Consider the following 26,556-nt stretch of genomic DNA (forward strand, 5'->3'; position numbering starts at 1 on the left):
GAAAGCCAAAGAATAAAATCATTTCCTATAAACCACACAAAGGCAGATAGAAGAGACAATGCAAAACAAACATGTTGAACAATGCCACCTTTAAGGTATACAAAGGTGGACATCAGGGAGGAATTCACAGGCAGATACTGTATCCACCAGAAAAAGCGTTACCGAAGGTAAGTAACTTGTTCTTCTGATGGATACATCTGCTTGTGGATTCCTCCCCTTATAAATAGCATCCCACAGCAGTTTCACTCCCGGAGGAGGGTGTCCTCACTTTTATACCAAAAAGTCCTGCAGGACAGAGCGCGCAAAATGGACCTACCTTACAAATGTCCACTACAGAAACACCTCTGGCAAAAGCAGAAGTGGATGACTTCGCTCTTGTAGAATGAGCTCTAATACCTTCAGGCGGCTCCTAACCAGCCAGGGCGTAGCAGATCTTGATGCACAAGATGATACATCTGGAAAGTGTGCTTGCGCACAGCCTTGCCCTTCATGCGTCCAAAGTAGCCCACAAAGAGCTGATCGTCTAATCGCAAGTCTTTAGTCCTATCCAAATAAAAGCTCACTGCTCTTTTAGGATCCAGGCGGTGAAGTCTCTCCTCCTCCTTGGAAGGGTGAAGGGGGAGGATAGAATACAGGAAGAGTAAAGGATTGCCCCAGATGGAAGGGAGTTACCACCTTAGGCAGAAAAGCAACCCTGGTCCCGAGGACCATCCTTTCAGCATGAATGGTCAAAAACGGGGGTTTTGAACAGAGATCCTGAAGCTCACTTACCCTCCTGGTCGAGGTAATAGCCACAAGAAAAACAGTTTTAAAAGACAGAAGTCTCAAAGGACAACGATGTAAGGGTTCAAACGGGGAACCCATCAAGAAAGTCAAAACAAGATTTAAATCCAATTGAGGTATAACAAAGGGAGTAGGTGGAAACCTATTGGTAAAGCCCTTAATAAATCTCAAAACAATGGGAGATTTAAATAAAGATGGATGATCCGGCAAACACAGAAACGCCAATAAATCCGACAAATAGCCCTTAACAGTGGTCACAGCACAACCCTGCTGGGCCAAGAACAATGAAAACTGAAGAATGTGGGCCTTTAAAGGTTCAATGGATTTCTCTCCACACCATTTGACAAATCTAGACCACCTGGAGGAGTAAATAGAATTAGTGGAGTATCGCTTGGACGATAAAATAACATCCACCACATCCGGCGGGAGTGAGAAGGAACTCAGGTTGCCCAATTCAATCTCCAGGCATGAAGGTGCAGGTTCTGGAGGTGGGGGTGTAGAACCTGCCGCCGAGATTGTGAGAGAAGGTCTGCCCTGAAGGGGAGACTGAGCGGAGGGTGCGATGAGAGGTGAAGTAGATCTGTGTACCACATCCTTCTTGGCCAATCTGGAGCAATCAATATAACTTGGGCCTTGTCTTGGCGAATCTTCCTCAGAACCCGAGGAATCAAGGGTATGGGAGGAAACGCGTAAAGGAGTTGGGAACTCCAATCAAATTGAAACGCCTCCCCTGCACCCCCAGCATCGGATACTGGAGACTGCAGAACAACTGGCAGTGCGCGTTCTCGTGAGTGGCAAACAAGTCCAACCAAGGAGACCCCCACATCTCGAAGATGTGATGGACCACCTCCGGATGAAGCCGCCACTCGTGATCGGCCGAGTAATGCCGACTGAGACTGTCCGCCAAACATTGAGCACACCGGCTAGATGATTTGCAAACACAAATCTGATGGCCCTGAGCCCAGGACCACAGTAGCAGAGCCTCTTGACAGACCATACGACCCTACACCACCCTGTTTGTTGATGTACCACATCGCGGTAGTGTTGTCTGTCAGGACCTGAACCGACAGACCACGAAGGGAAGGAAGGAAAGCCTTTAGTGGCAAACGTATCGCCCGCAATTCTAGAAGGCTGATGTGAAGCAACCTTTCCTCTTGAGACCAAAGACCTTTGACCTCCAGAGCCCCCAGATGAGCACCCCACCCTAGAGTTGAGGCATCCGTGATCACAGTGGCCACCGGCGGAGGAGGCTGAAAGGGCTTTCCTTAAGAAAGGTTGCCCTGCACACTCCACCAAGTCAGCTCTGCTGCAGCGTCTCTGGAGATTCTGACCGACTCCCTGAGATCTCAGTTGTGTTGAAACCACTGCCTGAGGAGGCACCACTGGAGTGCCCTCATGTGCCAGCGTGCATGACTGACCAACAGTATGCAGGAAGTGAACAGACCGAGCAGGCGTAGGACCTTTAGGACTGGAACAACCGCTCCATCGTGAAATAAAGGAACCCTCTCCTGAATGTCGGGAATTCTTTGTGGAGGTGGAAAAGCTCGACACAGTCTTATCCAGTACCGCCCTTATGAACAGGTTGCGCTGAGAAGGCACCAGGAGAGATTTGGGCCCATTTATTGAAAAATCCAACTTGAACAACTGAGCGGTTACTCGCAGATGACGCACCATCTCCAGCGACTCAGCTAGTCGTCCAGATAAGGAAAAACTGGAATCCCCAACCTCCTGAAATGAGCGGCCATCACCTTTGACTAGAGGTGCAGTAGGAAGACCAAACGGAAGGACCGCAAACTGGTAGTGCTGCAACCCTACCATAAAACGGAGATACTTCCTGGGCGACTTCAGGATGGGCATGTGAAAATACGCATCCTGCAAATCGATAGACACCATCCAGTCCTCTTGCTGCAGCGCCAGAAGAACCTGAGCAAGAGTCAGCATCTTGAATTTCTCCAGTTGGAGGTAAAAATTCAAAGCCCTGAGATCCAAGATCGGACGTAAACTGCCATCCTTTCTGGGAATCAGGAAGATGGGATTAGCATCCCTGACCCCTTTCCTGCTCCGGAATCACCTCTATCGCACCTTTTTGTAATAAGGCAAGGACCTCCTTTTGGAGAAGAATTAAATGATCTTCCGAACAGAAACCTTGGCAAGGAGGTGGAAATTCCCGAAAAGGGAAGGGCGTCCCATTCTCTACCAGATTTAAAACCCAAAACGTCTGATGTGACCGATTTTCAATCCTGTAGAAAGTGAGACAACCGACACCCTACAGGACCCACATGTTCCAGGATGGGGGATCTAGGGCTGCTTTCCTGTGTTACCAGGGGGAGGAGAGTTGGCGGGCCAACCCACGTTGTCGACCTCGGTTTCTCCCTCAGTAGGATTTGTAAAGAGGATTTTGCTGCCGTTGTTGCTGAGGCTGCCGTGAACTACGAAAGACCATCCAAATCCTCGATATTTCCTATATCCAAACCCTCTTGACAGTTTGCACAACCCTAAGGATTTTGCCGTGGCCTTGCGATCTTTGAATCTCTGGAGCGCAGAATCAGCCTTCTGTCTGAAAAGTTTTGATCCATCAAAGGGCAAATCAATAAGGGTAGCCTGTACATCTGGAGAAAACCCAGAGGATCTGAGCCAAGCCTGTCTCCTGGTAACTATAGGAGGAGCTCATAACCCTGGCTACTGAATCAGCTGTGTCAAGGCCAGCCTGTATAACCTGACAAGCATCAGCCTGAGCATCCATCAGAACCTCCATAAAATTAACATGCTCCTCATCAGGCAACTTGGGTGCCAATTGTTTAGCGGAATCCATCAAGGCGTGTATGTAACGTCCCAGCAAACAGGTAGCATTAGTTGACTTTAGCACCATGCTAGAAGAAGAAGACTTTCTTAGCCAATTGCTCCAACTTCTTAGAGTCCCTGTCGGCAGGCACTTGAGGAAAAGCGCCTGTAGACTGTTTAGAACAGGACGCCTGTACCACTACACTTTCCGGAGACAGATAAGAGAGAAAGGAAGGGTCTCCTGGAGCAGACCTATATCTCCTTGCCACAGATTTAGACACAGCAGAAGCAGAGAGGTTTACGCCACACTTCCAGGATAGGCTCAGTTAAAGCCTCATTAAATGCCAACAGTGGCTCAATTATCGAAGACGGCTAATGCAAAACCTCTTTGAGCAAATTTGGTTTGTACTCTGCTGTAGGCAATTCAAAGTCCAAAAGATCCGCAGCCTTTCTATTAACTGTATGGTATGGAGCCACCTCTTGAGGTGGTGAGGCGCTTGAAGAAGAAAGCTCCCACTCTGGGGAGGTGTCCAGGCCACTAGCCTCCTGAAGCCCCATCGAAGTCTAAAGACTCCTCAATCTCGCTCTCTTCAACCTCTTCTCTTTGATACTGTTCTTCCTCCAACAGTCGCTGTGCCTCTCTCCTCGAACGCAATTTCGGTTGCAGAGTTGGTGGCGGCGCCGACCGCTCCGGAGCCAGCGTCAAAGGAGGGTCCAATGCAGGAACCGGCACCGTACAAAGCCGAGAGGAGAGACCACCAGACGGCACCAGGGACTCCATATACAGCGTCAAAAACCTCTGAGCCGGAAACTGCCAGGACGGTGTGGTCGGCATAAACAGCACGAAGGGTGCCTGGGCATAATGTTGAGGCACGCCCAAATTAAACAGCACACCCTCGGGACCCGAAGGTGCTCCGGAGGGGAAGGCTGCCTTGGCAAACACGCCAAACATAGCATTTAAAAAATGCGTAGGATCTGAACCCGGTCCAGGAAATGGAGGATACGGAGCGGAGTCCGTATCCACACGCGGAACCTCTGACATCTGAAAAGTCGATCCACAGGCGGAGCCATAAGCACAGTCTCGTACACAGGAGAGGGTTCGTCCTGAGCCGGTAAGCCCTCCGACTCCGGAGAGCCCCTCGGAGTCGGCGACCGTGCTGGAGTACCTTTGGGAGAAGGAGGATTTTCCGGAGTCACCTAAGGAGATGGCGAAGGCGATGGAGACACAAAGTCCTTTTGTCGACCTCGAGGCACTGGAGCAGGTGATCTCGAAGCCTTTCCCTTCGACGAACGACGCCGAGAGCCATGCCTCTTCTTCTTGTGCTTTCACGACTTAGAAGCATGTGAAGTCTATGACTTCAACCTTTAATCACCCCTCTTCTCCTTCCTTGCTTTTGCCATGAAAAGCTTGGCCTCACGTTCTTTCAAGGCCTTCGGGTTAATCTTGTGACAGCATGAACAGCCCTGCAGGTCGTGGTCCGATGATAAACACTACAAACAGTCCTCATGGGAGTCAGTGATGGACATATGTCCCCCCACACTCTCTACAGGGTTTGAATCCTGAATTTCTTTAAGTCGCCATTGCAAAGCTACAGTTAAACCTGGAGAAATAAAGTAACTCGAAACAGTATGTAGAGTCCCAGAAAACCGTTACGTGTCGATAGCGCGGAAAAAGGGAACGGACGTCATCGCGCCGACGAGGCTCTCTTATGGCTCCAGTGACGTCATAGGGAGTCGCAAGCGGAGCCGTGAGATTGTGACGACCAAGTCGGCGTGGACAGCTAGGAAAATGTTTCCATGGAATGCTGGCGGAGGGGATATTCATAAGGTGAGGAATCCACAGGCAGATGTATCCTTCAGAAGTGCGTTACTTTCTGTAGACCAGAGCACACACTGCTCACCTAGAACAGGAAACTTGCCGTGTATAGAGTAATTCAGGCCGTACGGCACGTCACAGGCACCTCGCCGTCTGTACCTCCCCCGATTACTCTGTCCTGCTTTGGCAGGCCATGCTTGAAGTGCCACTTGTGTACGACCCCGATTATATGTGATGCTAGATTATGGGGGTTGCTGCTAGACAGGAGTCCCATGATACAGAGGATTTTTCTGCTAGAAAGAAAAGGAGATTGAACGGGTGTGGTCAAATAAATCTGCGGGCTGTTGGGTGGGGTGTGCTGGTCGGCTCTTCGAGCTGGGAAGTACAGGCCAGGTTGCAGGTTTCCCCAACAGTAACTGAACTGAACCTCTCATAGCTCCCCAAAGAAACATACATAAACCTTCAGGTCCGTGCAAATTTATATACATGGGGAATTTCTCAAAGGTGATTGTGGGTGCATCACATTACGTATGCACTTATTTACTAAAAGAAATGTAACTCGAGAATATGTAGACAGGACCAAATCTTTGTTATACTTCTTTAAACTGTAACTTAAAGATTCACTTTGTAAAGTCTGCGCAAAACATTAGTTTGTGCAGTAAACTTTAAAGTGAGCTTTTAGAATACAACCATTTTTGATACTGATCCGAACAGATTTCAAATCAGTGTACCTCCTTGCACCGTCCGGAAGATGAATGGATGTATAATATGTTGTCACTCTTCGTATCAAGTGCAACTCACTCACGTTATTGCTCAATACCTCAGTCCCCATTCTAGCCCAGCACTCCTCACAATCCCATCATCTCTAATAGCCTCTCCAAGTACAGTCTGCAGATGTGCAACAGCCCAACCACCAAACTTCCCTCTTACTGGCAAACACTGTAGGAACTTTGTATGCCCTGGTAATTCATGAAGGGCTATTCAGTTTCTAGTCTGGATCATATATAGTAATGTAATATACATAACCGTACGTGACCCTCACCAATACTGTAACACTTCGTGGTCATGAAGTTGATGTACAAACAGGTGACAGGGAGGGCCAAATGAAGCAGCATGGTTGTGTAAATTATGCAGCAAGAAAAGAAATATTATGCAGCACAATTGGGGAAATTTTATGATGGCATTATGTCATTTTGTCATTTCTACACTTGTTAAACATTTTCCGGGCATTGGTTGCACCTCATTATCATCAGTCTAACACCCAAATATAGCAATAAGCAAAAAAGCTGACCAGGCAAACTTTGTAAAGGACCTTCCACTGGGTGGCAACTTGTGGCGCAGAGTTTTTAGTAACATTTGAACTGGTCGACCTGGAGACAATTTTTTTTTGTATAAATCTGCAGAGTATGCAGCAGGTGATGGATTATGTGGCAAATGCATCAAAAGTATAATTTTGAGAAAAACACTGCAGGCCCACAATTGCATAATTCTCGTGGCTCTGCTTATAGTCTGTGCCACTGGAATTATGCTGCAGGGGAGGGCCAAATTATGCAGCAGGGTTGACTAAATTATGCAACAAGAAAAGGCCAATTATGCGATGTAATGCAGCACAATTTGCCATAGCATTATTTTGTCATTTTTAGGTCGAGCCTAGAGTCAGCACGCATGGGCTTCTCTGTAAGACTTGCTGTATTGGCGTATGGAATAGAAGCTCCGCCCACTCTCCTCCCATATTTATCATTGGCCCAAGTCATTGTCCTTCGTAAATGCTGGCTTCTTATTGGTAAGTGGGCTTGTTAGTCTCCCCCTTAGTACCGCCTTGTCTTCCTTGGTTACCTCCCATCGCGACTGGCCCTTTTACTTCGGTTGTTACACGGTACGGGTGTTTTTTAGTCTGTAAGCACTATTTTCTTTATTGGGTTTCTCTTACTGCAGGCACGACGACGTGCTTTGCTTTTCTCTTTCCATTACCATAGGTCTCCTGTTGTGTTGCAGATATCTTTACCTTCGCACTTGCCCAGGATCCGCCGGGAACGTTGGGGGGAGCGCTGTTCCGTGTTCCCCCATTCTAGAGCCTGGGAACTGGGGCGCACGCTCCCACCAGGTTCTTCGTAAGCGTCTGATCTGTAGTTAACTACAGCTCATAGCAACTGCGCTATTTTAACAAGCAACCGAAAGAGTCACTGATGTTTCACTCGCAAGCCCACGCCCTCTGCTCCCACAACTATCAGTTTGCCTTCATCCATTTCCCCCCTACATCCAGTGTGGTGCAGCGAGTGAGATTACTTCATTTCAGGGCCGGCTTCCTTTTCTCTTGCTGCTGAACAAATCCGAGAAAAGAAGCAATTTTAAGTCTTCTCGATGTTTGCAAAGCAGCTCTTGGGATGACCGTTTCATAGGTAACTGATACAATAAAATTTCACTACTCAGAATTTGGGAAACATTCGTTTTCAAAAGGAAAAAGTGTTGAAGCTGCCAAACACAGTCATGAACTGGAAATGCAAACCAGGCCTGAATTTATTTTTTAAATGTAACTGGGACACGCAGAAAAAAAAGAGGCACCCCATTTATTGTTAAAGTGTGCACACAAAGGATTGTTTGCTGCTAAATTCAACAATGTATGTTTTACACTAACTATTTGAATGTGAAGAGAACGTATTGATAAAATGGAGTTCTTGGGCCTCCTTGCAAGACAGAATCCTAATTTGTTGGTGAATTATAAAGTTGTTTTGTCACCTATTTCATACGATTGTGTGTCAAAGGGAGACAATAGCGCGATACTACTACCACAAAATGCATGCTACATTTTACCCCATAATGCACCTTTGCTAGCCATATCATTTGGTTAATCCTGCAAAATAGTTTTGCGTACTAATGGAGAATAGTTCTAGTGACTGTTTATAACCTATTCCTTCAACCTATCGCTTGACAACGTTTAAAAGTGTTCCTTGTTCTCAACGGTACCTTTATTAAGATTCTACTCTTACCTCTTACCTTAACGGCGAACATAAAGTGGAGACAACAAAAGTCCGGAATGGAACATGGAATGCAATTTATACGGTTTTTTAACGAGGCAGCAAAGCACAAAAGACCACAGGGACATACATGATGGGATAGAACATGTTCCAAAGTATAATTAGATTGCGTGAAGATCTCCTCTGCCAGAGGGATGGCATACAAAGACCAGAGTGCATCCTTAGTTGGGAAGTAAAAAATGGTCTGGAAACCGGACTGAATCTGGTTTCAAATAACATTAAGCAAGTTTTTGTATGAACATCAAAATGAGGCTCACATTCCAAAACAGGAGGAAGGTCACTGAAGACCTTCAGGTAGCACCATTCCAAGCAGGACAAAAGATCTTGACAACATGTGACTAGGAACATGTTCTGTTAACTGTTCTTCTATGGCGCATGGCTACCCAGAACGGGCTTCCCAGTGCCAACAGGAGACGCGAGTAAACATACGCTCCTCATGCGAGCAAATGGGTCTTAAGCGGTCTTCGGAAACTTCGCAAGCCGCAGTTGGCTCTTAGTGGAATAGGGAGGCAACTCCAGGGCTTAGTTGCTAGATAAGCGAAAGACCGCCCTCCACCTCTGGCCCTGTTGAGTCTGGGGGTGGCTAGGAGAAAATTATTTTTGACCTTAGAGCTCAAGTTTCATTGTACGGGACAATGAAATATCAAAACGGTGCAGGCTGTGGGCTGCTACTGCTCATTTAATCATGTAGATGCCATTTGGCAGCTTGTGTGATAAAGTGAAGGAGCCCTTGACAGAAAATAAATACGCTTTTACAATGCAATAGGACTCTCATTTGAGAGGTTTTGAGATATTGGCATTGTAAATGACAAAGCCTTTCATTTATGTGTTTAAAACTCCTACAACAAAAAAGGCATTGTCATTTACAATACCAATAGGCCAAAGTTTTAAAAATGCGAGACCTTTTACATTGCAAATGCTTGTTTCATGTGTGGCGAGATCTGGGCTGGGTTAGTCAGTTTGCTGTTAAGGTCGAGATTGTAGAGCGAGAGGAAAGATGGCTGCCAAGGGGGAGAAACAAATGAGGCTTAAATCCAAAATGGGGGCGAAATGAAAGAGGGGCAAAAGATCAAAAATGGGGGCGGTCGTCATGGACCTCAACTGTATTCCAGCAAAAGTAGGTCTAGTAGTCTCCCGTGGAGCAGCCGCTCAACGTGCCCTGCTTGTTCTTACTCAGTCTAAGCATGCTAAATTTCACGTGGCATCGAAGCGGGGGGCCTGCCCATAATCGCGAAAAAGGCAGCGGTGGACCCACTCCTCAAACTCAGGCGCTGAGGCAGTGCTAAATTTGAGATGGTGGTTTCCAGTGCTCAGCACCGGCACTTGAGCACCAGTTAAGAACACATTCATTTTTGTTAGGCTAAGGGAGATCGAGTCATTCAAGGAGAATCACAGGATGTTGAGCGGATACGATACTCGAGCCTGGTTCCCCAGTTCCGAGGTCGGCAGTTCTGGCCATTACACCACATCCTCTCCCCACTTGTAGGGTTTCATGGATTCTGTTTTAGGCAGCACTAACAGGAGGAATGGGCTCCTAGAAGCTGCCTCCTGGCAAGAGCCCAGGCACTTTTTTTTTTTTTTACAAATTAACCACTGGCAGAAGGAGAGAGTCTCACTTCTTTACCAGTCAGCGCAGCTCACAGCCCTTGCACGAATAAATATTTCAAGGAATGCAGGCAAAGTGCGGCCGGCCGGAGGCAGCCGTCTCACAATGAACGTTGTCGGCTCAGAGCTCAGGGACTTTAAAGCCCACGGAATGAACAGAGCATCGCAATCGGGTAGAGGTGAGCCCACAACTGACCCAAAGTAAGGCAGCAAATCTGGGCAACTCAGGGATTCCAGTCGTCGGCTGCAAGCTACTGAAGCAAGCAGAGAGACCAATGATCCACCAGAGGCAGCTGCTCTCAAGCATAGGGTCGGGCCGAGGAAAGAAAGAACTGGGGGCAGGATCGGCTTCTTCCGCAGCGAAGGAGGCACACTGCCTTATTGAAGTCCTTGCTACTAATGCACTGAAATGATTTAAATAAACCCTTAACACTTACTGAATGTGGAAAAGCTATCACTAGTCTGCAATCTGGGAAAACAGAGGGTCGAAACTGCTTCCCAATAAAAAAATGTTTAAAGTTTCTATTATCAGCCTGCCCCCATCTACAATCTCTACTAGAGGAGCAGATGGGTACAGGTGAGCTGTTGCTTGACTTGCGTGGAACAACAACAATCGTGGTCATTCCTTAGCCCGGAAAGCCCCTCTAACATTGATCTTCTTCCAGTCCTTCATAAATGTAAAGACTACAATTCTTGCTAAGATTCTTTATAATCAATTAGTTAAGGTCATTATGATACCTGTGCACCGAGACCAAATGGTTTCATGCCCAGACTTTGCACTAAAACACTGCCTTCAGAGATTGCATTTGATATTGGATCAACAGAAGCACCAGGCAGAGCTGCCCTTTACACCCCCACTTTTATTAGCTTTGGCATTAAAACCCCTAGCGGTATGGATCAAGATAGCACTGACTTTCAACAGGTGGATCAGCCAAAAGATAGCATGTCCTTATATGCAGGCGAGGTTCTACTGTTTCTGCAGAACCAACAAGTAACCAGCGCCCATACAATGCAAATTTTGCGCATCTGGCCACCATATAATGTTCTTTTCACTTGCACAAATTACAAGCAAAGGCGTTTAGCAAAGATTAAATCTGTGCATCATGCTAACGCCACAATAATTGGACCTTGTGACTACAACCACAGGTTGATTCTTCTATAGTGTGATTTTAAAACTCATTCTGTGAGGCATAAATCGGTGGTTCCTCAAGTCTGACGGGTGTTGCTATAACACATCTGCACTAGAGAAACACACGTGGGAATCTATTAATAAACTAGCTCAAAATAGTGTTACTGGGTCAAATTTATTTTCACTGTCAAATACATTGCTTAATTTTGTGCTGAGAAAATGCATACACTGACACCGGTGCGTAAAGTTAAAGTACAGTATCTTATCAAATAAAGACAAGGAACGTTTAAAAAGTAATGCAAATAGGTTATACATATTATCAACATAAATAAATGTATTGAACAAACCTTCACACGGTCTTCAAACCTGTACACTGCTTGGAAAGGTTTGCGGTCAATGGGACAAAAGGGTACGATCTGCAAAAAAATAAACAAGATCTACTTTTTTAATGATTTTAACACAAAATTTTACAAACGACCTACCAGATAGGGAGCTACAGCAATCTTAAACAGCTATTTCAATGTGCTCTTTGTGGCCAAAATCAAAAGAAGTGTTAAAGGCCTACCGTAGCACAGAACCCTTGCATTAGACATGTTTGCAATTTAACATATATTGTAATGAAAGAAATGATAAAGTTCTGCATCCTTTTGCTTACATATTAGATTGCAAGGATAGTTTAAAATCGTGCTTCTGCGTAAAGAAAATACTTTCAACAGAGGTCCGCAAAATAAGTGGATTGCTGTGTCGGGGACTCAACTCAAATTGAGCTCATCACCACGGATATGTCGAGGTCTGCTTTTTCTTTCTTGAAAAAAAAAAATGATCAGGTCTTAAATGTACCACTGAAATTGGTTTCCCAAAAGAGGGCAGCCCTTCACACTAATTGGGCAAGTATTTGACGGTGGTTCCTGGGGACACCTGCACTACAGTTGCCAATGTGGGGGGATATTTTTGGGGGGCATGGGGCTTGATAAGAGTGTTGATGAATACTGAAACCATTCAACATCATACAGTTAAAAGAAAAGGTTACTTGTATTCATGGACACTTTCTTGTGGATACTCCACTTAAACACCGGTTCTTCAGGTTATGAATACCCCTAGGGGCCAAACTAAATCCAGATAATTTAAAAAAGATTTTAATCATCAATGACCTTGATTTGTTAGGTAGCGCCACGTGGCTCGGTAATGAGTACATTCCACTCTAGAAGGAAGTGGCCGAGCATCATACAAGTGCCACCCTTTTATGCGTACATCAGCTTTTCTCTTTTCTCTTTCTCCTTTTGCATGCCGAAACGTGAAGCAACACAAAAAACAGTACAGTGTCCGAAAATGTAGCTTGGACATTATGATGACATTCAGGGGTCCACCCCACAGAACAGTGAGGTGGGATAGCAGTGAGGAATCTACGAACTATCCACAAGAAATAGTCACCAAAAGGTAAATTGCTTGTTCTTCCGATGAACCCTTTTTTACTGCAGATTACTCAACCTAATAGATACTTCAGCAGTACCTCCCCAAAGATGGAGGGTCAGGGGAGTGGACATAGACCAAAAAGGCTTGCAGGTTTGGGGGTGGGGAGGGACTGGTCCTCCCAGCAGACCTGGCTGTGAAGGACAGTGTTTCATGAGCATGTCCACCCAAGTATGCTGTAGCCTGTCATAACTCCAGGACTAGAACCCCCTTGCCAACACCATCATAGAGTCCTTAACCCTGGCAGATTTTAATCGACATGCCCATTTGTTGTGATCATGTCACCTGCCGTCCAGCATTCCCTATCTGGAATGTAGAATGTTACAATGTGTATTGGTGGTACAGGATTCCATATTGGTTAGTACCTGTTGTGAGAAAGTGCCATCTTTCTTGCATGGTATGCCCCCACTTTTTGCTGAATTGCTGAATGTACTTTGACTGAGTGTGCCCTGGACTCCTGCCAATCAGGTGCCCAGGGCCCATGTTCCTTCCCTGAAACACACAAAACCCAAATTGGCAAACCCTGGCCACATGTCAGCCCCTGGTAAATGGTACCCTAGGTACCCAGGGCCAAGGGCTGCAGCACTCATTGTGCCACCCTTAGAGGCACTGTACCCTTACACACACACACACAGCGCCTTTACAGGCTGGGTGTCTGGGTGCAAAACAAAGTCGACATGGCACACATCCCTGTGTGCCATGCCCATCACCTACACTGCCATGGCATACATCAGCCACCCCTCTAGCTGGGTGCCTTATGCCAATGGTGTGGGCACAGGAGCAGGAGCCCTGTGCCCCTACAGTACCCAGGTCCATTCCTGAGCACTGTAAGTGCAGTGCTGCCATTTAACAGTACATGGTGCTGAGAGCTCGTCAAACACGAACTCCACAGCACCATAATGGCAACACTGAAGACTGAGAAGTTTGGTATCAAACTTCTCAGCACATTAAACCCACACTGATGCCAGTGTGGGATTTAATGTACCAAGCACCCCAGAGGGCATCTTAGAGATGCCCCCTTAAACCTAACCTACAATCCATGTCTGCTCTGAGGCTGCCTAGGCTGCCACACAGCAGACATGTTACTGGACCCCTGGGTGGGAGAGCCCCTGCTCTCCTGGGCCTGCAACAATGCACATCCTGGGCGAGGTGATAAATCTCCTCCCCCAGGATGGGCAAGGGGAAGATTTAAAGGCATGCCGCCTCTGTGAGCTTCCCCAGGCCACTGCAACCCCCCCACTCTGGCAGGAAGCTTGGCCGGAAACCCCAAATAAGGACAGGGGATGTGCCAGCCTGCCAAGATGGGAGGCCCTACCCCATCAGGACTAGGCTACTGCCCCTCTCCCATAGGAGAGAGGCAGTATAGCGGGTGTACCCAACCCAGGACAGGGACCCATTGGTCCCTGCCCTTCACCTACCTGTAACGCCCCTAAATAGAGTATTTAGTGGCACCCTGAACCTTCCTTCCCAGATTACAAAATACAAAGAAGAGCAAGAAGAAAGAAGACCTGCCCTCCAGCTGCGAAGAAGAGGAAGACACAAACTGCTTTGGCCCCAGCTCTACCGGCCTGTCGACCCTCGAACCTCCTCCTGCTCCAACCCGGCATCTCTTGTGGCCAGCAACCTCACAAACCCCGGAGGACCTGGCTACCTTTTGGCTCTAAGCCCCTGGGACTCCCATGAGTAGAGGCTCTACTCAAAACCTACCTCTAATCCCTGGCAGCAGCCCGGAACCGCGAACCCAGCACACTCTGCACCAGCCAAGCCTGGCCAGTGCCGGAGTGAACAAAGACCACAAGGACTACCCCACAGCGACAGTGACCCCCGAGTCCAGCACCCAAGGACCTCCCTCGACACTCCCGAAGAAGCCTGCAGCCTCAGAACAAGGTGCCCCCCCCCCCACCGCTTTCAACAGACGCCCCGCGGCCCCGTGCCCAATCCCAGGGTACCCACCTATCCTCCAACTACCCAACTTACCTCTCGAAGTGGTGGTGTCACCTGAAGAATCCTCGTCCCCGAGCTTGCAGTCTTTTTCTAAACCAGAGATTTCCCATTGAAATCAATTGAGCGCCCGAAGGCTCAAAAGCACCCTGCACCCAGCCGCCCGAGTGGCCCTGGCAGTGCAACCTCTACACCTACCTACTTCCCCACTTGCCCTGAGTAAGTGACCAGGAGCCCAGCTCCCACAGCCGCGTGGCTTGCTAGTCAGCAGCCACCAACCAAGGCCCCCCCCCCCCATCCCTCATAGGATAACATTGGGCCTAACTCTCTGCACCCAGCCGCCCTAGAGTCGCTGAGGGTGAACTAACTGTACCTACCTTACCCTGGGGGACCCCCGAGTCTATGCCTAGAACCTCAACTCTGCCAGTCGAGTACTTACCTTTAAACCGATAACTCTATTTTCTTCATAGGATAACATTGACTGGCTTTTTCCTGAAATTTCTTCTAAGTTTGGACTTTTCAAATCTTAAAATATTCACCAAAAATCAGCCGTGTAACAAAAACGAAAATACTCACCTGCTCTTAGGTGAGCTCCCAGTGCTGGATCTTGGTGCCCAGCACTGACTGAAAAATACTTACAATTGTACTTACCAGTAACCCAATTTTCTCCCATAGGAAATCATTGACTTTCTGTGAAATTTCTTTTTAGTGTCAATTTCTGCAATCTTTAAATATTCTTTAAAAATTGTATAATATCTGAAAACGTAATTACTTACCTGTTTTGGATAAAGGTGCCAGTACTGAGTCTAGGCACCCAGTACTGTATTACAAAAGTAACGAGAACATACTGTACCTGCAACTTGAATTTTCTTCCATAGGGAATCATTGACTTTTAAAATAGCTAAATATTGTTTAAAAATCAGAGTAATTAAGTCTACTTTCATCACTTGATTCTAAGTACTGACCCAGGACTGAATCTGGGATCCAGTCCTGGAATTCCAAAAGTAATCCTAAAAGTAATCTGTTGCAAATAACTTGAAATTTCCATTGAGCTCAATGCATTGTGGTGTTTAAAATAGTTGCCTATTGCAACCACTTGTAACTGTTTACAAAAGTCAATTGCATATTGCAAAAGTATTTATATAAAGCATCTCATTCTGAGAAAGTATATTTTAAATCCAATTGTTGGTTCTAAAATAAAACGAGCATATATTTTTTATATATATATAAACCATTTGCCTAGAGTTCAGTTATTGAGTGCGAGACCATTTGCTGACTGAGTGTGTACAACAAATGCTTTACACTGTCCTCTCATACTGCCTTACTGCTCGACCAAGCTACCACTTTAGAGAGTAAGGTTATATCTAACTTTAACCTCTGTCAACCCTGGGGGACTGTGGACTCTGTACACCCTGTACCTATTAAGGAACAGTATATACAGAGCCACTTTCTCACACCTGTGGGCTGCTGAGGCTGTGGATAATAAACAGAACAAAAAGGATTTACGTCTACTGCTTCTTAATACAACTATCTTCACTACACTATTCATCTTGACAAGGCCTTTTTCTGCACCGTCTTTTCTTTACTGCAGACAATCCTACAAAGAGATGGTCATACGAATGATCTGCTGTCAATGTAAAAGTTCAACAATTTTGAACCAAGATGATGGAGCCCAACCTCCTTTGAAAGGGTCGAAACCCTTCTTCAGGGGTATTATTCTCTGGAAATTAACAAAAGAATGATTGATTGAAGAGATAGAAACTCCTCAAATACGATAATCAATGATGAATCATGTGGGGACACTGTGTAAGGTTTACACAGTGCTTTTCAGGACTGGTATTTCTACACCCTCTGATCAGAGGGTGAGACCCACATGCATCCAAATTGAACAATTTTGATTAAGGATCCATCTACTTGAGTTGCATTGGACTAATTCAAGTGTGCCACACTACTTCTGAGTTTTTGAACAATGGACTTTGACACTGTAGGGGTACAGTACTCCTGCAACTGTACCCTTACCAGTGGTATAATGCTCCCAGCTAGATGGGTGTCTTACCTATAACATAGGCAGTGGGTTGCAGGCACGGCACACAGGTATGTGTGCCATGTTGACTCCTCACTTTTCTCTGCACCAAAACAGGCAGCCTGCAATAACTGTGTGTGTGTGTTAAGGTACGGGTTCCCCAAGGATAGCACAATATGTGCTGCAGCCCTTAGAGGACTTCCCTGGTCACAGTGTTCTTGGTACCTCTTACAGGGGACTTACATGTGGGGTATTGTACCAATTGGGGGTACAAAGGTACAGTTTTGGGAACAAACACAGGCCCCGAGAACCCGACTGGCAGGGACCCAGGGCACATCAAGTCAAAGTGCATCAGAAACCTGGCAAAAAGGAGGAGGATTACTGCAACAGACAGCCACTTCCCTACACCCTCCCCCAACCATGCCGAGCAGCCCAACCCTGGCTAAGCACTGACTGGCTTGCAGCCAGACCCTGCACCCAACCGCCTGCGGACACCCTACCCACAGTGCACAACAATTAGTCAAGCTGCAAAACTACTCCTACAGATAAGTAACCATTTTGTTTTGCAGAGTGAATATTTTTTTGATTCACATGCTGTACATCGATTTTGAAGCAGTTTCTTCACTGTGTTGGCTTTTAAATTTTGAACGCTTTGCCTACTCGCGCTCTTTTTTCAACAAGACAAGCTGCCTTTCAAATGCCACGAAAGGACGAGTAACAACAAAATAAAAATAAGGGAAGCTTCGCCCAACAAGAGCAGAAAACAAAGAAAAGAAAATCGTGGCCCCTAACAAACAGATAAGCACCAAAGTGTAAAGATACCAGTAATACGGTGGTCCTCCATGGGAGGAAACAAAACAGAAAGGAGGTCTAAGAGCAAAGATTAACCACTATCAAGCAAGCCTTTTTAAAGGTCAATCAAACACACACATAAAGAGGCAATGGGCAGGCTATAAGCCCATAAAATGTATACATGTTTTGAAGAGACCAGCGCAGCTTGACCTCAAAAGCAGGACTATTCACGTTATCACTGGGTCACCACATCAACATATATAGAGCAAACCAATTGTCTTGTACATCTGTAATCAAATGTACATTTTATAAATTCACATCGCACTATTTAATAAAAGTGATTGTCAAAAAAATTTCAATAAAGCCTTCCTTAAAGAAAATCAACATGCCTTGGAGTCTTTTTTGTAAAACATTTTTCAGATCATAAAATTCAACCCTAGAACCACCACAAGGGCTGCACTCCAGCTCAAAGTGCTTTTAAAAAACATTTGGCAAGCTCTCCTGGGATCACAGATTAAATGACCAGGATACTTTTTTGGGGGTTTATTTTTTAATACATGTTGCTGGAGACTGCTTTGCTCTTGGGACCGTGCCCCCCCCCCCTCCCCTCCCAACTTAATTTTATTAAATGGTTAGTGGTGCCCCTGCCTCTTCTAAAGGTAAAACCAGGATTTAAAAATAGTTTTAAAAAGCCCTAGCAGTGAGTGATAAATGAGCTACTCCAGCTGCTCATTTATTATTCTTTCTAATATATATTTTTGCTACTTTGGAAGTGTCCCCGTCCCACCCGAGAGAACCAAATCTGTAATTTCTTTTTTGTTTGGGGCCAAGGGGGGATGGGATGACCCAGGGCCTGGCAGGAGCCAGACACTTTTTTGATGGGCGCCTTGAAGCATCCACGTGTCCATGCATGGTAGGCAGCGGGGAGGGGGGGGGGGGGGGGAGCTATAGCCCTTGGGCCCCACTGCTACTAGCCCTGCAGGAGCTGGTCACTTTTTTGGCTGCATACTTAAATGTCCACTCTGGGCATCCGAATGTTGTTGTACGTGGGGTCCAGTTGCCCAGCCTGCACCCTGGATAGCACCTATCCTGGGTTCTGACGGGAACGGGCTACAAGTATGAACCTGTCGTGAGGGAGCAGATTCTCCCTCTTCTACTGCATCAGGGGCATACATTTATCCAGAGGCAGGAGTCGTACTTAAAGGTCTGGGGGAAGGGGGTTTCCGGGGTTGTGATGCAGGTTGGGGAGGGGGACCGTACAGACTATGCTATTCAAAACACAAAGAGGGCCAGAGGGTAGGATTCCCATGGACTGTGTAAGGCTTGGAAAGTGCTGGGGGCCAGTGCCATGGAGAGGGACGACATCTGGCTTGAATACATCTGTAGGATTAATGAACTCCTGAGTGCCCCCTCTCAGACCCTGATGGGCTGGCATACTGAAAGCTATCCCTAATCAAAGCAATCAGTATCACCTTCAGAACCCCCCCATGTGGAATGATCCCCCGCTGACAGTCATTACTACCACGATCATCGCCACTGGGAAGTCATCACAGCACCTCTTGTTCACAGATATTGCAGTGCACGGCAGATAGTCGTCCGAATAGCCCACAGGAGATCAGGAAGAGATGACCATAGACCACATCTTCAAGAAGATTAATGCAGTGGAGCAGAGGCTAGAGGCAATAGACCTGAAAATCACTTAGGGCAGACACTGGAGCATTTAATGACAACATTGTGGAATTCTGGAGTCCCGCCTCATTACGTTGGAGTCCAAGGTCGAGCATACAGCCTTATGAGATGCAGAGATCTGGTGCATGTGGACCAAGGTCATGGAGAAGCTGCAGTAACAACTTGCTTCTAAGCCTCATGGGACTTCTCTCGCCACTACAATTCCAAAGGGCACACTGCATACATTCCAATTAGCTAGACCAGGAAGGTAAGGTCGATAATTGCATTCTTCCCCCACCACGACCAAGCCCGGCAGGTGTTAGCTGCCGCCCGCAAGCATGGCCTGTATGACTACAAAGGACAAACAAATAACAGTGGACATCTTGCGTGAAACTAACTAGAAGAGGAAGTCCTTTCTGGCCTTTGGCTTTATGTTGCAGAGGTGGGGCATCAAATATGGACTTCGAGTCCGCCACCTAGATGTGGAACACACTTGATGGCAAGCCCTAACACTTCACGAAGCTTTATGACCTCTGATCTTTTCAGGATGGCTGGCATGGGTCGGCCATGAACACGGTTTCACCCTCACCACTGACATGCCCAACTCTAGGGACGAAAGTGGGTAAAGGGGGTGTTTGGAGAGTCGAGACAACGTCCTCTCATGTGGACAGATTACAGGACCGAGAGTTCCGATCCCAAACTGGGAAGGACAGAAAAAAAGCGGCAGTGATGGAACTCACAGGACAGAAGGTGAGAAGTTCTGTTCGCCGTTAAAGTGGAGTACAGACAAAATATTGAGTGATCGTGATGCTCCTACTCATGCTTCAGATGTTATAATTTTATATCTGTGTATCACATGTTGCATGCAGCCTCCCTTTCTTGCTACAAAGCGATTACCCACTTCTCTCAAACCCTCCTCCCCGGGTGTGTGGACCCATCATCATTCTCGCTCATGGGGATCTTTTAAATTTACCCCTTACACCCCCTCCCGCCCCCACCCCTAAAACTACCTCAGGCACAGGTGGCATCATTGCGCAACTGCCTCAGGCTCTACTTTGCAAACTTCTACTCAAGGGTGAGGTGGCTGTGCGTCATTTGGTAAATGGGGTGCACCGCCCTTCCTCTTCGGCTTGCAGCAACTCTGCCACCAACCCTCTCAGCAGTCCATATCTCAGGCCCCAACCCAGCATGGCCGACTCCTACACTTCCACCTGCCAACCACTCTTGAACCATGGCGCTGAAACCTCCGACAATCCTGCCAACGGCCTCGCTCCTTGCATAAAACGCAAGAAAGTACTTGCATACTTCAATTCCAAACATGCAGACTTTGCCCTCCTACTGGAAAACTAACCCCACCCACCCGAAGCTGACAAACGAGAGACAGCCTCACTGCCTTACCTACCTCCCAACCCTCATAAGTACCATTGCCTAATTTGCGGCAATTGCAGAGTATAGGTCAATTGGGGGAAGAGCGAAGCACTATCCATGTCGTGGATCACAAGGAAGGCTGCTATCGCTGAGTCCCAGTTTCAATGGCAAGCATCCTGCCTAAAATACTTGGGGACATATATCAAGGGGGGGGGGGGGGGGGGAGGGGGGGGGGGGGGTAACACTAGAACGTTTGTTACTGGACAACCTCGAACCAATTATGGCATGTACCAGAGTGGACTAGGCCAAATGGATGCCTCTTAACATCTTCTAATGGGGTGGAAAACAGGCTGTCAAACTAGTAGTGCTCACTAGTTTTACATATGTCCTAGGCATGCTGCCCCTGAGGGTGCCCATGGTCCTATTGAGAACAATAGATGGGGATATTAAAGTCTTCATATGGGGCGAAATGAGAGAGGCTCGCTGTTTTGAAACTGACAGTCCATCAGAAGAGCGGGATTGAGTCCCCCGTTGATGAAACATTATGACGTGCCCTTGGACTTCAGAGTTCTGGTGCATTTAGGGTAACTGAGCTGACACCCCCATCTCCTCAGCTGTGGACTAGGATTAACAGGGTCCAGCACTACAGTGTGTACTTGCGGACGTTTAAGGAGATAGAGACTCTGCTACCTACACCCTCTTGGATTATCCCAGCTTTGAGACTCTGGTAGCCTTCACCTCCTCGTCACCATTCTGTTCTATTCTCTTCCTTGCATCGCAATACGCGTTGTTCAGATTTTTAACAATGGATATTACTGTGCATTCACGCTGCATGGAGTTAACACTTGGTTATATATAAAGACATAAAAAAGCACTACACAGGCAATCAAAGAGATGACATACTGTCAGTTTTATTCGCCAAGTGGGCAAAATGAGGATTGAGATTAGACCAGTCCATAATCAATTTGCCATCACCACTCAGTCCTGATCCTCACTACCTTCATCAGCAACACTCCAATGCCTATCCCATGTAGAACAGACCTGAAACTTGGTTCAACATCTAAAAAATTTGGGGGGGTGGCCGCTGCAAGTAGGAAGAGCTTTCACAATTTAGTAGTGACGTGAAAGACCATCGCCTGACAGTCATTTAAGGTGTCACCCTGGCGTAAATTATGTCAGTTACTCATCCATTTTACCATTTCCTCGGAGGCGGAGAAGAGATGAATAAGATTAACAGAAGTCACAGCGTACCAAACTCAAACGGTCTCAGACCAATTTTACAAAATGCTAAAAGAGACCAAAAGGGCTTTGATAAAGTGCTACCTATGATTCTGTTCACTTTATAGACTTCTCTACAAACCACTATGGGGCTGAACTGGTATGTGGCCATCAACAGAGGACCATTTTGGATACAACCCTGGAGGATTGGACTGAAGCAGATGATGGGGCCATTAGTTCAGTTGACTACAAATTGGCCTTACAAGACTGCCTGAGGGCAGTTACACAGCCGCAGGGAATTTGCAATCATCTCAGAGAATGCAGAAAAGGCAATTTAACAAGACTGTTGTGTGTAGATTTAGATTCCGTATATAGGTTTCCCGATTTATGCCCTTATATAGGTACAATTCATATTGCCCTTATTTAGGCATAGAAAATCCAGCCCTTATTTAGGCATTGCCCATGCTAACCAAATACAGGCATGGTCTCCTACATCCGTCAATCCACGTCACGAGTTCTTGGAAAACCAGACTCTTAAGCCTTTAGGAAATTCCCTTGCTTGGATATTGATTTCTCCAAGAACTCATTTAATATGCATGAACATCTATTCCTTAGGGGTTCATTCATGACGTTCGGATGCCCGACTTTTACGTCAATACAGGCATTCCTAAACACCTTCAAGGTATAAATATACTTGCTCTGGCAAACCACGGGGTACGGTCCAGTTCAACTGCCTATTTGCGGTTCGCCACAGCAAGTTCGGAAGGGGATCGAGTTCCCGTCTGATGCACTGACCAGACGCTGTCATCCTCATCTCAGAGAATCCAGCTCCAGTGATTGACTCACCTTGAGGGGTGTTAATTATTGAGTCCTGAAAAGAGATTCCAACCTCACACATTCTAAGGTATGGAGCAGACTACAACTTAGAGAAACTTTTGGCAACTCTTGGCAAAACTAAAACTATAGCTAGCTATACTTTAGAAAACAGCACCTACTACTTACCTCAGACTACACTTAGGTTAGGTACACTGGGGTAGAACTATTTAGAAGCATCAGATGAGTATTCACATTTTAGCCTGTGTTATTTATGTATGTATTTTATGAATACATGTCATAGCTACAAACCATGCTAATGCAGTATTTTATCTTACTGCTAACTCTGTACGTATTGTACTTCACATCCTTTCGTACGATTGTAGCAGTTCATATCTCTTGCATGAGAAATAAGACTGTTCAATAAACCCCCTTTTTATTGAAACACCCGTCTCTCTATTTCTGTGCAACTCTGTAGAAACGAAGCATGCACGATTGACTGAGTGAAACGTATCTATTGTTTCCACGGTTCTGAGATTGCTCAGACTCTAAAGGAAACAAAGCAGTCATGTTTATGCGGTTGTCAGAAACCAATCCCTTCTTGTATATTTGAGAAGTTTCTAGTGACCTCCGAGTTAGCTGGCACACACAAGTAATTAAGTTTAATGTACTCGATAGAGACATACTGACTATGTCAAAACTATAGTGTATATTATTCCAATGCGCAGAGCCTATCAGGGATATAGGAACTACACTACATGGCGGCCAACTGTTTGGTAAGGTACTAACTTAACTCTAGATACTGAAGTAACTCATGAGTAGGGGTCTCTGAGAAAAGCACGACTAATACTCCATAAGACGTCTGGAGTGGGTAGGGATAATATCCACCATAGCTGAGTAGGGCAAGAATCCTATGTATTAGCGGTTTGGTTTGTTCAACGTTGAAGGATACAGTGTTCCAAAATATTGTGCACCTTATCTTTGTTCCCTTGAAACTTGCTCTGAAACTTTCACTAAACAATGACCGAAAACGGCACAAACACCGATACTGGTGGAGCTATACCTGAAAAAGTCGCAACAGCTTTTGATTATACAGGTTTTGATGAAACCGATGAAAATGTGAAAATCAACGCTCCAAATTTAAGGAGAGCCATCACTATAAAACCTTTGAAACATGGCCTAACACCAAGAGGTGGTAGAGCAGTTTGTGATAGAGGGACATGAATCTCACCAGACAGAGGTTTTCTATTCATGGATAGTGTGAGAAAGTGCCATCTTTCTTGCATGGTATGCCCCCACTTTTTGCGGAATTGCTGAATGTACTTTGACAGAGTGTGCCCTGGACTCCTGCCAATCAGGTGCCCAGGGCCTATGTTCCTTCCCTAAAAACACAAATTGGCAAACCCTGGCCACATGTCAGCCCCTGGTAAATGGTACCCTAGGAACCCAGGTCCATTCCTGAGCACTGTAAGTGCAGTGCTGCAATTTAAGAGTACATGGTGCTGAGAGCTCGTCAAACACGAACTCCACAGCACCATAATGGCAACACTGAAGACTGAGAAGTTTGGTATCAAACTTCTCAGCTCATTAAACCCACACTGATGCCAGTGTGGGATTTAATGTACCAAGCACCCCAGAGGGCATCTTAGAGATGCCCCCTAAAACCTAACCTACAATCCACGTCTGTTCTGAGGCTGCCTAGGCTGCCACACAGCAGACATGTGGCTGGACCCCTGGGTAGGAGAGCCCCTTCTCTCCTGGGACTGCAACAATGCACATCCTGGGCGAGGTGCTAAATCTTCTCCCCCAGGATGGCCAGTGGGAAGCTTCAAAGGCATGCCGCCTCTGTGAGCTTCCCCAGGCCACTGCAACCCCCCACTCAGGTGGGAAGCTTGGCCGGAAACCCCAAATAAGGACAGGGGATGTGCAAGTCTGCCAACCCCACCCCTCAGGTGGGGGAGGAGAGGTGAAGAACATCTCCGGGCTCTCGCCATCTTGAAGATGGGAGGCCCTACCCTATCAGGACTAGGCTACTGCCCCCCTCCCACAGGAGAGAGGCAGGATAGGGGGTGTACCCACCCCAGGACAGGGACCCATTGGTCCCTGCCCTTCACCTACCTACAACGCCCCTAAATCTAGTATTTCGGGACACCCTGAACCTTCCTTCCCCAGATTCCAGATTCCAAAATCCGAAGAGCTAGAAGAAAGACTACTTGCTCTGCAGCTGCTAAGAAGAGGAAGACACCAACTGCTTTGGCCCCAGCCCTATCGGCCTGTCGACCCTCGAACCTGCTCCTGCTCCAACCCGGCATCTCTTGTGGCCAGCAACCTCCCAAACCCCGGAGGACCTGGCTACCTTTTGACTCTAAGCCCCTGGGACTCCCATGAGTAGAGGCTCTACTCAAAATCTACTTCTAATCCCTGGCAGCAGCCCGGAACCGCTTGATTCCGGTCCAGGGAAGACATGGCTTGGCAGTTCGGGCTGGACTGTTCCCATGAGGCACAGGGTCAAGACTGATTTGCATATGGCCATGTCTAAACTGGGGTGGTGTAGTGGGGAAAAGAACGATGGATTTAACCCAGATCTCTTGACTGGGGGAGAATGTCTGCATTGTCAGCATTCCGTCCATCATTTGTTTGTTGTAACGCTTTTCGCCCTAAGTGGGATGGGTATTCCCAGACGTGGGACCCGTGCTCACTACGCCACTGGAGTCAAGCTATCCTGGCTGATGACGGCTGATAGCCAGAAACCGGTCCTAGGATGCTTGATTCCGGTCCAGGGAAGACATGGCTTGGCAGTTCGGGCTGGACTGTTCCCATGAGGCACAGGGTCAAGACTGATTTGCATATGGCCATGTCTGAACTGGGGTGGCGTAGTGGGCAAAAGTACGATGGATTTAACCCAGATCTCTTGACTGGGGGAGAATGTCTGCATTGTCAGCATTCCGTCCATCATTTGTTTGTTGTAACCCAGCACACTCTGCACAAGCCTGGCCTGTGCCGGAGTGAACAAAGACCACGAGGACGACCCCCACAGCGACTGTGACCCCGAGTCCGGCACCTAAGGACCTCCCTCGACACTCCTGAAGAAGCATGCAGCCTCAGAACAAGGTGCCCCCCCCCCCCCCAACCGCGATCAACAGAGGGTAAGATTTCCCGACACCAAAAGGCACCCCCTGTGCCCAATCCCAAGGTACCTACCTATCCTCCAACTACCCAACTTACCTCTCGAAGTGGTGGTGGCACCTGAAGAATCCTCGTCCCAGAGCTTGCAGTCTTTTTCTAAACCGGTGATTTCCCATTGAAATCAATTGAGCGCCCGAAGGCTCAAAAGCACCCTGCAACCAGCTGCCCGAGTGGCCCTGGCAGTGCAACCTCTACACCTATCTACTTCCCCACTTGCCAAATTAAGGGAATTTGATTTAACAGAACAACCACAAGAACTAGCCAGAATAATTGAAAATCCTATGAAGAATTAGGCAGAGACAGTTTGGGAGGGAAAACAGTTAAATCTCAACTGTCTGAAAGTCCTGAAAAGGCCTTTACTAAAAACAATCCTACCTCTTCTAAAAAGAAGTGTGAAAATAACAAACATTCAAAAGAGAAAGATTCTTAACCCCGAGGTAAGTCTCCTCAAAAGGAGCCCTCTGAAAGGAGGTACAACCTCAGGAATATGGATAATTTGAGAAAACCTGACAGGTATCAAGATACTGATACACGTTCCTCTCGTACCTTTCAGATATTATCACAGACATAAAAAAAGAAGAGGGCGGTCAGCGAACAAAGAAGAACGTGTGAAGTTTAAAGTCGATCAACACGTTCAGAAAAACAAACCAAAACCTAAATTCTCCAAAAAGAAGGTAGCAGGTCTGAAGAGCAGACATGCCGAGGATTCTGAGAACTCAAGAACGGAGAATGGGCTCAGACAATGCTGAACAGCGAAGCAGAAATTACAGTAGCTCACCAGAACCTGAAGGGGCTTCTGGAGACAGTGGACTTGAATGAGGACATTCAAGTTGAAACTGCAGACACCAGGGTTAGTTCTCCGCATAGGTTATATGAAATAACACTCCGGATGGAGGGAGACATACCAAGAAAAGTGAAATCACTCTTT

The 26,556-nt window shown here is 46.8% G+C and overlaps 1 protein-coding gene across 2 annotated transcripts in view; it reads right to left on the bottom strand.

Annotated features, from left to right (window-relative positions):
• The window catches only part of SCAF11 (SR-related CTD associated factor 11), a 968,921-nt gene that overhangs the window by 774,467 nt on the left and 167,898 nt on the right, over positions 1–26,556 (bottom strand). For both annotated transcript variants that reach the window (XM_085653364.1, XM_085653363.1), the window contains exon 4: positions 11,497–11,565. In XM_085653364.1, the coding sequence (XP_085509490.1) occupies positions 11,497–11,565 (69 nt within the window). The remainder of the gene's footprint in view (positions 1–11,496; positions 11,566–26,556) is intronic.

The sequence above is a fragment of the Triturus cristatus genome, chromosome 4_1, assembly GCF_964204655.1.
Source record: "Triturus cristatus chromosome 4_1, aTriCri1.1, whole genome shotgun sequence".
NCBI classification, from domain to species: domain Eukaryota; kingdom Metazoa; phylum Chordata; class Amphibia; order Caudata; family Salamandridae; genus Triturus; species Triturus cristatus.